General features: G+C 39.7%; 2 protein-coding genes across 4 annotated transcripts in view; one reads left to right on the forward strand and one right to left on the reverse strand.

Annotated features, from left to right (window-relative positions):
- Positions 1–2012: 2012 nt before the first annotated feature.
- On the reverse strand, positions 2013–5713 carry LOC107743390 (flocculation protein FLO11-like). Its single transcript, XM_016556584.1, has one exon. It carries the CDS (start codon positions 5458–5460, stop codon positions 2887–2889), a length of 2574 nt encoding a protein of 857 aa, XP_016412070.1. The 5' UTR covers positions 5461–5713; the 3' UTR covers positions 2013–2886.
- A 4562-nt stretch (positions 5714–10275) lies between these two features.
- Positions 10276–14006, forward strand: part of LOC107743391 (probable palmitoyltransferase ZDHHC20) — a 13758-nt gene continuing 10027 nt past the window's right edge. For all 3 annotated transcript variants that reach the window (XM_016556585.1, XM_016556587.1, XM_016556588.1), the window contains exons 1-4: positions 10276–10393; positions 12204–12230; positions 12458–12552; positions 13664–13784. In XM_016556585.1, coding sequence (XP_016412071.1) covers positions 10276–10393; positions 12204–12230; positions 12458–12552; positions 13664–13784 — 361 coding nt within the window. The remainder of the gene's footprint in view (positions 10394–12203; positions 12231–12457; positions 12553–13663; positions 13785–14006) is intronic.

Consider the following 14006-nt stretch of genomic DNA (forward strand, 5'->3'; position numbering starts at 1 on the left):
TGGCTAAGTCCACTGTCATTTTGTGCCATCTGCTTGAGTGGAGGATCACTTCTGGTACAGTCTTGCTTGGCTATATTAGCATGCCAGCCTTTATTCCATTAGATTTAGACAATGCTGTGTAACTAGGGCTCAAAATAGGAACTCATGCAGGATTTATCTTTTGCACGTCTCCCTGCACTGTTCAATTGCATTCATTTTTTTTTGCCACCCTAGATCAGACTGCAGGCTGCAGGCTGCGTTTGACATGTTCGCTTCGATGATTCACTTCAAATTTTGTAATTGAGGCTGTGATCATCATCATTATTCATTTTCACAATCAGACCGTTTGGCAGTGTTTGGTGCAGCACATGCAACAGACGAGTTAAGTGCGTAAGGCTTTCATCTTCTTCAGACCCCAGGGGGGTGGCAGATCAATAAGCAAGGGACGGTTTCCATTAACAGTGGGCTGCTCTTTGGATAATCACCCTGTAAAGTGGTGAAGTCCTCGTGTTTTTCCAGTTAAACAGTCCCACTGCCCTTGGCTTTGGACAACAGAGCCTTGTTTGTGCTGTCTCTGTGAGGAGTTTGGTCTATAAATATCCATCCTTTGTTTTTCTTTGCTTTTTTGAGAAAACGAGATCCTTTGCGCACTGCTTTTAGCATTTCTTGCTATGTCACCACCATCAAAAAACACAGCTGTGATGGAATCGAAAAGGCTTTCTTTTTTCTGCCCTCCCCTTGCTTGTTCTCAATCTCCATCTGTACCACAATCCCTCTCTGTCTCATTCTCATTCTCTCTCTGTGCACCACTGTTCCCCCATTTTAGCCTCCATTCATTCACTGTATATTTTATAAAGGTTGACGATGATCCAGAGCCTCCTGCATTTAAATAGCTGTGTCCTCCTTCCTATTAGAGACAACATAACCCATTGGAAATGTTCCATTTGCATGCAGCAGCTGCATGGTTGCGTGGCAGGAATTCTATAGCATCTTAGCCTACAGCTCACTGACCAGGCAATACTGACATTCATGAGGTTTGCTATTCAGGTCAGTGGGGTTTTCAGCCCAACAGCATGGCACTGCAGTGAAACCTGGGGGTGGGGGCTGGCAGTGGTGGGAGGCTCGGACTTTATAGTGAAAAGCTCTGTAGGGTTCCACTTCTCAAACCAAAGAGTAACACAATTACATAATGTCACTACAGAGGACAATGTACGGCACAGCCAATCTCTTACAACCTAATTCTGTCCTATGCAATCCATTCCCATACCATTATGCACCCTGCATGACATTTAAACTGTTCTATAATCACATTTTATTGATTAAATAGGAAACGTTGTGACATTAAGATAATCACACCCACTCATTCATATACACACACTCGTACACACAAAAATAGTCCTCTGTTAAACATGTGCATGTGAATAGCAACTTCAAAAAAAAAAAAAGGAAACATACATTCAAAAGTTACTGTGGAATATCCTGTCTTGGCATGAACTGTACAGGTAAGAGATTCTGTTTGTTTGCATACAACACGAGGGAGTTCCAAGAAAACTAACATTGATCCACAGTTCACTTGGAAAAAATTTTCTTACCTATAACACCAACTGCCTGTGAAACATCACCTCTACTGTCTTTAGCCTTCTTTAACGCAGTCTCAGACCATGTTCAGTGCAGGCAGAAAAAAAAATCCATTGAGTTCCAGAGATCCATATGCCTCATGGTTCCTTGATGACGTTACATACACATTTGTTACAGCTGACAGGCACTGTGTGACTTTAACACAGTGTTTAAAAAAAAAAAAACGTGAGAAAACAGGTGGGGAGAGGAAAAGGAGTGAGATGGCTCATCTTGTTGAAAAAGTAGGGCATGCGTTCTGCTACATACATTCAAAAGATACTGTGGAATATCCTGTCTGATCCATATGCCTCATGTTTCCTTGATGATGTTACATACACATTTGTTACAGCTGACAGGCACTGTGTGACTTTAACACAGTGTTTAAAAAAAAAATTTTTGTGAGAAAACAGGTGGGGAGAGGAAAAGGAGTGAGATGGCTCATCTTGTTGAAAAAGTAGGGCATGCGTTCTGCTACATACATTCAAAAGATACTGTGGAATATCCTGTCTTGGCATGAACTGTACAGGTAAGAGATTCTGTTTGTTTGCATACAACACGAGGGAGTTCCAAGAAGACTAACATTGATCCACAGTTCACTTGGAAAAAAAACTTTTTGGAAAAGACACCAGACAAAAAATTCTAAAAACGAAGGCCAAGTAACAAAGGCTACAAAGACTGCTCTGTAACAAAACTTTTTTTTTCTGTGTGGCAGGCAGGATGATAAGAAAAAAGCACCTTTGTAATGATACTGGGCTCCTCTGGTGTTGTAGACCTGGATGAAAACCACAAGACTCCGTGTTGGATTGCTTGTTTCTTCTCTGAGGCTTTTAATTACCACAAAAGACCATTATGGACTATTACAATGCCGGAGATAATGGACAGACACATTGCTTGTTTCTTCAGAGAAGGTCTACATGGCTTTGGATTCCAGGTGAGGGCTCTTGTGCTTTAGTGCCTGCCATTTAATTAGCATGTTTGGTTGCCATGGAGATCACTTAGACCGGGCCTGTGGGTGTGCTGTCTGTTCCTGGTTGCACACAGAGTTGAATCCACAGCATCAGTCTGTTCAAGAGTGATATGAATAAAAACACCCAGCTGATAAAAGAATTGTGTGGTTGACACCAGTGTGTAAATTAGTTCAAATAACGATAATAATCCAGTTGTTCCTGTAAAGATTTTTGCTGCAAAAGACGCAGTGATGCCTGATCGAATATCAAAAAGTAAATCTTGAGAAAACTGTTGCCAGTGGAATGTTTCAGGATTTTGTCATAGACCGAATTATTATATCAGTTATTTTCGGGTGACGGCAGCTGTAGCTGTTGGTGCAGGCTTATTGCTGGTCCGGCGAACAGGCATTTTGGACACCGGTATCTTAGAACGTGTGGCTTCTGCCCTACTCTGAACAGAATGGTAGGCTGCAGTAGATCCGTGTTTGATTGGGATCTTGGATTCCCAGGTTAAGCTTGTGGCACCAGCTGCAGGACCTGATGATGTCTGGAGACCAAGTTTTCCATCAAGAATGTCGTCTTGGCTGTGGGAGAGGGTTGGGGTGACAGCCCCCGATTCTGTGGAGACATCACTGAGGGCCTCCTTGCTGCTGCTTTCCCGTGAGAGAGTGAATGGGATCTCCTCTTCATGTATCGGTGTTGGTAGATTTGAGTGGTCCTCATCTCCATTGGGCTGGGAATCTCGATGAGGCAGCTTAGGAGGTCTACCTCCACCGCTAACAGGGATCTTACTCAGAGTTGTAGGCTTCGCTGCAGGGCCCCTTTTCACTGCCTTGCTGATGCTTTGAGTAGCCACTGAGTCTCTATTGTCAATTCCTTCTTGTCTTACCAGGTCCTCTCTTAAATCTATCCTGGCGTCATCATCCGCTCTTTTTGAAGAAATGAATGATGGAGCAATACCAGGAGGAGACTTCAGGACAGGAACTTGTGGTGCAGAGGTAACTGTGGGTGATTTTGTGGTGGCAGAGGAAGAGGTAAGAATAGGAGCAACAGCAGATGGAGATTTAGCAATGGGAACAATTGGTTCAGAGATGGAGGCTTTCCTTACAGATGTTGTGCCAGTTTGGGTGCTAGATTTTGAAGTTTGTCCTGTGGGTTGTTTTATCTCAAGCTTGGCAATAGGAGCAGTGTTTCGGCTTGTCGACAATCCAAATGTTGTTACAAATTTTGGTCTTGGTGTTGGTGCAGGGGCAGGGGTAGGTTTACCAAAAGGTGGTGGATAAGGGGTGTATTTGGTTGCAGAGGTAGACATAGTATGTTTGGATTCATGGGTAATGCTGGGAGTGGGTTTTGTTGCAGGGGTTGGGGCTTGGGTAGGTTTAGTTACAGGGGTTGGGGCAGGTTCAGTTTTAGTAACAGCAGCAAGTTCAGGGGTAGAACTAATTGTGGGTGAGGGGGATGTTTCGGAAGTAGGGGCTGAGATGGACGGAGGAATGGGTGTAGAGGATGGAATAGGTTTGGTCATTGGGGCAGTTGTGGAGCTAGATATTGTGTCTGGTTTGATTTCAGGGCTAAATTTAGGGGACAGGGTAGGTTTAGCTGGGGAAGTTGTAGATTTGGTTGTGGGGCTTGATATAGGGCTTGGGGTAGGCTGTGTAATGGAGACAGATGTAGCGGTTGGGGTAGGTTGGATAATTGGAGTAGTTGTTGCAGTTGCCGTGGCTTGAGGAATTGGGATAGGTGTTGGTGTTGGGGTAGGCTGGGTTATAGCTGATGGTGTAGGGGTGGGTTTGGCGAGAGGGCTGGACGGTAGAGTAGGGATAATAGGGTCAGTAAGCATAGATGATGACATTTTGGTCACCGGAGAGGATGTTGAGGTAACTGCAGGTTTTGTCAAAGGGCTGGGAATAGGTTTGGTGGTGGTAGGTGAAAGGGTGGGTTTGGTTGCTAAAGTAGGGGAAGGTTTGAAGGAGGTGGTTGGGCTGAGAGTAGGAGAAGGGCTAGACTTTGATCTGGTAGAAGTCGAAGAAGATGAAGTCTTCTCAGAATTATCCACTTTCAATGTGCTAGGTGCTCCCTCCATTCGACTGCTAGCTTTGACCCATTCTGCCTCAACGTCTGCTACAATATCTCCACATGCTGTTAGTGAATCAAAGCTTAAAATTGATGAGATATCTCCAAGCAGTGTGCTCAAGCGTTCATTTGCTGGAGGTTTGGTTGACCCGCTCACCTTTGCAGAGTCCTCAGATGACGTAGGGCCCTCTTGTGGTGTAGGAAGCTTAGGCTTTTCCTCTGTCCCCTCCACAGAGCGAGGTGGAGGCCCGGGTGTCAATGTGAGACTCTCCTTTATAATCTCAACGCTGTTGGAGCGAGAAGCAAGAAGGGGAGGGCCAGGTTCACCCTCCTCCTCATCCTCTTTCTCTTTACCATGCCAGCGCACTGTACCAAACAATCCCTTTAGGCCCTTCCGTTGCCGCCCGGGCCTCTGAGACTCGGTCTGAGTCTGCCGTTCTCCCATCAGTCCCCGTCTGCCTTTGCGAAGCATATTGAGGAAGCTCAGAGACTTAGCAGAGGTGAGGGAAGAGATGGAGTGCCGCGTAGGAGTAGTTTCTGAATTCATGTTCCCACCTGTGAACTCCTCCATTGGAGCATCGTCCTGTTGACTCTCATCCTCCTGGTCAAGATCCACCTGCTCTGCCTCTGCTTCTGGGGCAGTAGGTTCATTTAATCCATCCAGGGTTTTGCTCATTGACGGCGGTGACTTAGGGCCTCCATCTCCTTTCCCACGTATGGAGAAGATGCTAGCGACGCTGCTCCCAGGCTTCCGCTTGCCGAATAGTTTGAAGGCTTTTCTGATTTTACCTGGAGGCTGAGGGTCACATGGCGGTGGTTCACAGCTCTCAGACTGTGCATCCATATTCCCGCTCCACTGCAGTGTCTCTTTACCTTCGTCTTGACGTCTCAGTCTACCTTCACACGTCCCCTCTTTGTAATCTCACGCTCAGATGAATGAAATACAACTCTGAGAATAAATAAAATACCTTTTCTCTTTATATTTTTGTAGACTGTTTTTGCTAGCAATGTGTATCTATCTCCGTCTCCACTCTCGTTCCCTCCCTCTGTCTATTGCTCTTTTTTAAGCACTCCCTCTTTCTCTCTCTCTGCTGTTCCTCCCTCCCTAGCCTCCGCCCTCCCTCTCCCTCTCTTTCTCTCTCCTCCTCTGGTCACCATGGCAACTGAAGGTCTAAGCAGCTTTCGTCAGCAATGGAGCGGAACCAGGGGCTGTCATCATCCTACCCTCTTTCCTTCTTTCTCTCTTTTCCCGTTCACTCCCTGTTTTCATCCAACTAAGTGTTCCCATCTCTCACATCCCAGTTACTCATCCAGATTTATCCTTCCTATTTGTGACTGTTCTCTTAATATCAGCATCACTGCTGCATATGGAACAAATGACAACACAGGCAGCAACTGGCTCAGTTTACAGCATCCCTGCTGTGATAGATTAACAAACAAGCCACTCAAAATATCAGTCTGATTGGAATATGTTACCACTCCAAACCTGTGTATTGAATTTATGTACATCATAGGGAGGACATATTGGAACGGTGTTGAAATTTTCTAATTAATATGGCTATGATTGTTATGAATTGTCAAGTCTTGTTCTCCCCATGATTTCCTTCACTTTCCCATCTCCTGTCGGCTCACATGCATGTCTTTCTCTAACAATCTTCCTTCTCTCCTTCTGCCCCTCCCACTCAACCGCCCACAATCTGTCTCTCTCCCACACACACACACACACACACACGTAATTCCTGTAGGACATAAGTTCATGCACTACATTATGTGCTTGTAGCCCCTCCTTTTGCTTAGCAGTGTCACACCTATTTCTCTAGGGTCTTATTGACAGAGGGATTCCAGTCATTAGAACTCATTTTTATTTTTATCAGCATTCCTCTCATCATGAATCTGACGCAACTTTCCCACCCAGTATCTTCATCTCTGCATCTTTCTGCTTTTTGCCGTTTCATGATCTCCCCATTTTTCGAAGTAGTTCTCTGTCCCTATTTGTCTCTTTTTTCCATTTACGTATGAGATTACATACCACACCCATCTCTCTGTTCTTGCACATCCATTTTGCTGATGCATATCATGAGTTTTCACCAAAGTGGATTTTGAATGCACATTACATACAAATAAATAAATAAATAAATAAATAAAGTATTATTAGGTTGCATAATTCTAGGCAAACAAGTGTTAAACTTCAAACTTTGAATTTATAACCATGTTTATATATTTTGTTTAGAAAGCCCATATGTTTCAGAAAATCAGAAACACATAGTAATTATTTTAGAAATCTTTTATATTCAAAGCAAGAACCATTTAAAAAAAAAAAATTAGAAGCATTTTTGTAACACTAAACTAAGATTTATAGCTAAAATTCTTTAAATATGAAATATGAAAATGGAGAAAACTGAAACTGCAAGATTTCATGCATTTTTCAATTAAATTTTTTTCTCAGATTTTAATTTTAGGTAATGTATTTTGATTCTTTTTACAATCCGTTTTAATATATACTGTACAGGTTTTGTTATATGTTGCATGTTTTCCCCCTCATACTCTCTGGACTGCTGTATAATGTACTTGCCTATCCATTTCATTTTACTACACTTTGTTCTGGATAAAAATACAATAGTTTGGGGGGAAAAGACATTTTTTTCTTATCTTCTGTTGGCCACCAAGTCAGCCAGGACTGTCACTGGTGTCCCCTCAAAAGTAGTTAGGTGAATGACAATTTGTGTACTTCCATCCATGTATACATCTCCTTTTCTGTTCTTATCTGTTCAGTATTCTCTCTTTTAAAACAAGCCACTTTCCTCCTTCCTTCACCCCATCGCAACGAAACAATGAATTCATTCATTCCTTAAGTGGTGCTTTCACTGGGGCTCACTAAACAGGGGTGACTCGTCAGACAGAACAACACATTACTCTGTGCTGAGACACACAAGCACACAAATAGTTATGAAAAAAAGAGTGATGGGCTAGAACAAATGTTGGAAGAGATAAACCACCCACGAACGTGCCACCTCTTAAAACATTTGTCAATTCGGTTCAAGTCAAGTTAATTTTTCTCCTACATATTAGAGGAGCCTCAAAAATCATTAAATTGTGAATCATCTATATTGTGACACATCAGAGTGAAACTTAGGATGGGGACTTGGTTCTATCTATCGTGTGTTGATTGGATGAAGGCAGATCTAAATGCCATGGTTTAAGTGGCCAGAAATGACTAGAGAATATATGTTACCAGAGAGAAGTCTGTCATTTTACTGGAAGATACAGATATGACATTTTTACAGTAATAGTTCACCCAAAAATTAAAATTTCCTGAAAATTAACTCACCTTCCATGGCCATCCAAGATATAGATGAGTTTGTTTGTTTATCGGAACAGATTTGAAGAAATTTAGCATTATATCACTTGCATACCATTGGATCCTCTGCAGTGAATGGGTGCCGTCTGAATGAGAGTCCAAACTGCTGATAAAAACATCAATAATCCACATGTAATCAGTGCTTGATCTGTGCAAGACAACTTTTTCAATGGAGAAAGCAATATTATGGATAGAGGACTGGTATTTTAGCTGGAAGCAAACAGCTTTTCAAATGACATTAACTGATGACTGGAGTCATGCTTTTATCAGCTGTTTGAACTCTAGCTCTGATGGCACCCATTCACTGCAGAGGGTCCACTGGTGATGATCATTTTTGGGTGAACTATTCTTTCAAAAAAAACAACAACTAATAAGTCAATGGATGGATAATTCACAATAAGATAAAAAATGTGCATTTAGAAAATGCTTTCAGGGTGATTTTTCAGTTCATGCCAACTGTAGCAGCACGTTTCTGCTGTGCTCCATCGTCTTTGCAAAAAATTTGATTAGTAGCCTGTATAAAAATTCACAGCAACGCCACCCAGTGCAAGAAGGTTAATTTAGACGAGTGAGAATTTCTCACTGAGAGTGAGTTTATATTTCATAAAAAGGCCCAATATAGCGTCAATATGTGACAAGTTGGGAGTGAGAATGTGTTGATCAGTCAGGTGTGTAAATATAAACGCTCAATAACATTAATATGCAGTCTCAAGACTGCTTTTAATCATTTGAAATGAATCTGTACTGTATATAAGTTTGTAAGCTAATAGGCTAACAAAAGGGACTCATTATATCAACACTTACAGCGCAAAGAGAGGGAGGCTATGTGTGGTGTGGTGTGTGTGTGTTTTATCAAAATCAAGAGTTCTAAATCAGGCCCAGCACAAGATCTGCTTATCACACGTAAGTGCATGAACAGACAATTTGTTCTTTGCTTCATGTGTTGTTGGTTCTCTGATGAACCTTCTGAAACCTCCCGAGGAAAAGAGCAGAGATGGAGAGAGAGGACCAGAGGGGTCTGTTCATGAAATGAAACACATCTGGAAATAATACTGCAATTCCCCTGCAGGACAGGGCTCGAGGTGGAAAACGAATCTAATAAATCTCACAAATAAACCGACTTACCAGCCGGCCCACCAAGCTAGCAAACTGACGATGAATCAAATTATGCACAAATGAAAAGTACCACATTGATGGTGACATTTGGGACTTCCAGTCTAAGTCATTAACTAGAAAAAACCTAGCTGGATGATTCAAATCCATCCAGACTGTAACATTGATCCCCCCCCTTCACTGTTTCAATGGGAGATCAACAGTAGTGACGCTTAAACTACTGCGCTGCTGCCCTCTGCCGACGTACTGCTAAGTTGCAAGTGAAATATCAAATTAACTTTTGCTGTTTTGTTCTGCTTATTTTATATCACGAATAAAACAATAGTTGTAACACCGATGACAAATTCTCATCAAATATAAATTTAAATAGCAATAGATCATAGATTAACGAAATAACACCAGAATGTAACAACAATGACGTGTAAATGATCAAATAAAAGTGAAAAAAACAAAACAAAAGCATATTAATAAACTTTCAATATGGCGTGCACATTTAAACGGCCGTAAGCACTTTGACCTTTGACTTGGTTTGACTTAAACATGTTTAGAAATGATTTAAAACAATACATTTGCTGAAGTATATTTCAAATTATATGTAAATGTATTTTCAACTAATATTTTTGAAAAAAAAATATAAAAATATATTTAGCCTTTCACATACTTCAATCTAAGAAAATACATTCATATACAGTATATTTAACATTTGAATAAAAAAAAGCTTTTAGTTTATAGACAACTATTTATTAACATAAATTTCCTTCTGAACCTAAAAAATACAATTGAATTAAAATCAGCATGGAACATACTTTAAAATATTAAAAAAAGAAACATTAAAATATAATATAAACAAAATAAACATTATTAATTTATTATAACTATAAGATTGGAAATAAAATAATTCAAGTTAAGTCCGATAAGATGTAAGGCAGAATGGCAAAGATGAACGCTGTTCCTTTAAGGCTCATTTATAGCATAATAAGACAAACACATAACTACATATCAGAATGAAACTGCGTTTATTGTATTATTAATTTAAAAAGGACACATTGGAGAGCAGGTGTCCGATAATGGGGAATTAATGTGCTGCTGGTGTGAAGCAGTTCTTTGTTTTTCCCCGCGCGCATCATTTGCATAGATCGGACTCGAGCCGTGACGTCACCGACACCCTTTCCGAGGGTCGGATGAAAGATGGCGCCCTGTCATGTGGTAAAATGCTGTCAGCGGGGTTTATCCTGGATACCTGTGATTTTTATCAACCTGGTCGTGTGCTGGTCCTACTACGCTTACGTGGTGGAGCTCTGTATATGTAAGTGTCGTCCTAAGTTGACTAAGTTGACTGGAGCACAGCAGATAAAAGTTGCTGGTTAGTTGTTGCAGTGGTTTGGGCAGGAAGTGTCAGTAACTGACTGGTACCAGATAATGTAACGTTACCGAAATTCAACTCAGTTTCTTTGTATACTACTCGTGTGTAATTCATGTCGAATGTCATGAATTGTTTGTAAAGTTGTGTTTTGATATCAATTATTGTATGCAGTGTTCGTTCAAGTAAGAGCGATAAGTCCAGCTGTTAAACTGATCGAGATGCTTGATACTTAAAGAGCAGATTAGAGATGCTTTCTTACTGAAAAGTACTTTCTTTTATTAACTTTCTCTTTAAATCTCATTTCAGTCTGAACGTAGATTAGACCGTCTTGTCATGAAGATTTCTGACTAATAAACTGTTTTGTTCTTCATTAGTCAGATAAGTAGTCGTTCATGTCAGGCAGTGTCATTTAGTGGGATATGCTATACTTCATTTTTTTTGTCCTGTATTGAAAATGTATAATTATCGTGTATGCTGATAATCTCATTACTTGATTAAATAAATATGGAATATTTATGCTTTTCAAAATTCCATTGTCCCACTGCAGGATTATCTTAAATTTGGGATAATTAACCCTAAATTATTATTATTATTATTTTTTAGCATTTTTGCTTTTTATGGGTACAATTTCTATTTAAGCGAACAAAGCTAAAAGGGATTATTATTATTTTTTTATATAAAAGTGTGAAACGAATGACTGTACACATCTGTGCTGCTGAAGTCTTTAACTTCAGCTGTTGTTAACCACTTCACAGTGAGCTCTACACTCACTGTAGTTCCACTTCCACCCATTTATTACTTCATCCGTTTCTAAAAATACTAATTTGATTGGGTGTTGGGGTCCATTTATTTCCCTAGTAAAGTGCAGTGATATATTGTGAATCCTTCCTTATTGATTGTTGAATAATTTATTAAAATATTTAATAATATATAAAAGTGTGAAACATGAATGACTGTACACATCTGTGCTGCTGAAGTCTTTAACTTCAGCTGTTGTTAACCACTTCACAGTGAGCTCTACACTCACTGTAGTTCCACTTCCACCCATTTATTACTTCATCCGTTTCTAAAAATACTAATTTGATTGGGTGTTGGGGTCCATTTATTTCCCTAGTAAAGTGCAGTGATATATTGTGAATCCTTCCTTATTGATTGTTGAATAATTTATTAAAATATTTAATAAAATAATTGTAGTTAATGAAAATAAATAGTTAATTAATAAACAAGTGAGAGTAGCAAGTAAAATCTCAAATCAGCTTTTGCTGTTTTCTTCTGTTACGCATTTAATTTCACAAATGAAGCAAGGGTTGTAACCCCAATGACATTCTCATAAAATATTATTTAAAAAATATTTAAACATTTTAAAAAATATTTAATAAAATAAAAATGAATGTTTAATGAAAATAAATATTTAACTAATAAAAAAAATCTCTTTTAAAAAATGACTCCTACTGTCAGAGATTTCACTGACTCTGCCGTTGCGACATGCATCTGTCAGTCACTTGTCGAGTCGTCATGACAACCAGGGTATTCCATCCGTGATGGACACAAGGCTCTTTCTGACAGCTCTCTGCCAGATGGCAGTACCAGTCGCCCGGCGCTCTTGCCTTAGTGGGCTGATCTGGTGGAAACTGGAAGGGTGCTGAGATAGAATTAGCAGTATCCCAGCACTCAGCAGATGGCTTTGTGAATTGGGCCAGTTGTTCTTTCTTGATGGTATTGCTGAATTATCTTTGCTTGTTTCTCTCTGCAGACACAATCTCCAACACAGAGGAGCAAGGTAAGAGGAACTCCAGTGTAGCCAAGCACACAATATTGCAAAAACAGTTAACAAATCCTTCTGTTGGCTAATCTGGCCTCCTGTTGTTCTTAGTCACATGTTTTGTCACACCAGAATGAACAAAACATCCCATTTATATTATGAAGTAGCAGCTTTTATTAGGTTATCAAGTAAGTATGAATTATGATTTGTTTTACTAAAATTCCCTCATGCTGTTTTTCTTGCAGTTATTTATCTGTTAGTGTTTCACGTCTTTTTCTTCATGTTCATATGGTCCTACTGGAAGACCATCATTTCCAAGCCTGCCAGCCCCTCAAAAGAGGTATTCTTTCTTGCTATTTCTCTCTCCGTTTTTGTTCCTTTATTTACTGTCTAGGTTTTGCCTCCGAGCCCAGATCTTGCGTTAGAGAACAAGTGGTGACCCAATCTAGTTCTGTTGCTGGTTTTGAGAATGTGGGCAAGTTGTACAACCTGTACATGTTGCCATCTGTCTAACTCCTACCAAGTCACAGATGAATTAATAGATACACCTATTCATTTTTCCATCTTAAATTGCTGACGGATGATTTTCCTCTTATTAGTGACACTGACAGACATCAGAACAGACATGTTGAGATTCAGTAGTCCAGTGTTGTTATTGTTAACTAAAACTAAAATATAAATATTGAATGATAAAGTAAAAAAAAAAAAAAAAATTGCTTTGGCAGCTAGCGGATATACAAAAGTTTAATTCGAAGTACTAAAATTACTAAAACGGAAATTGTAAATAAATTAAAGCTAAATAGAATAATAATAAAAAAAATATTAAAACTCAGACTAAAATAAAAAAAACTGAAAATATAAAAAAAGACAAAATAAATACTATACTACTATGTAAATTCTACTAAAACAACACTGCACTGGTCTAGATCTGGTTAAGGGTTTCTTCCTTATTGCTTGGCTCTCAGGTTCTCATTCCACCTGCGCTGTGTGGGAGCAAAATATTTATCATACTGTAATGTGTATGTGGTTGGCTCCAGGCTCAGTAATGTTCCTCACATCTGGAGGAGGAGCAGCAGCAGCAGCGGGAGCCTTTAAACTCTGGCTGCTCTGTAGTTTTATTACCGCAGAATATAATGACAGAGAAGAGGAAGAAGGATGTAAAAGAAAAAAAAAAAAATTTATGTTTTGAACTGCCTGTGGGATGGATGTGAGTCATGGTTTAGCAGTTAGCACACATTCTCAAACACACTGAGCTGATTTGGACAGTGCAAGTCCGGCTCACATCATTTTTTGTCATGTCTTTATCATCTTGTCAATAAAGATGGCAAAAATTATATTAAAAGTGTTTTTGTTAAAAATTTAAATGTCTGCTTGATTTTAGTTGCGTATGCAGATTCATATTAGTCTATTCTCACACACATCTCCATTTAACATCCTGTTGTCTCTCTTAGTTCTGTCTCCCTAAAGTGGACAAAGAGCTCTATGAGAAAGAGGAGAATCCAGAGGCCCAGCAGGAAATCCTGAAGAGAGTGGCCAGAAATTTACCCATATATACACGCACAGGATCTGGGGGTAAGCTTAAAAACTTACAATGGCATTGAAGTCCCTCATACTTCTTTTTTTATAATGTTCTGCAGTTAATTCGGCCCCAGCCACTAGTGGTCGACCGATAGGGGTTTTTTGATAGCCGATGCCGATATCTTTGAAAGCAGAATGGCCGATATAAAGCAGATATAATTGTATTTATTTTAATTAATATTTAAGAAATTTGAAATAATTTGAAAAATGGATTAA

The sequence above is a fragment of the Sinocyclocheilus rhinocerous genome, unplaced genomic scaffold (genome assembly GCF_001515625.1).
Source record: "Sinocyclocheilus rhinocerous isolate Xijiao unplaced genomic scaffold, SAMN03320098_v1.1 scaffold106, whole genome shotgun sequence".
Taxonomy (NCBI): Eukaryota; Metazoa; Chordata; class Actinopteri; order Cypriniformes; family Cyprinidae; genus Sinocyclocheilus; species Sinocyclocheilus rhinocerous.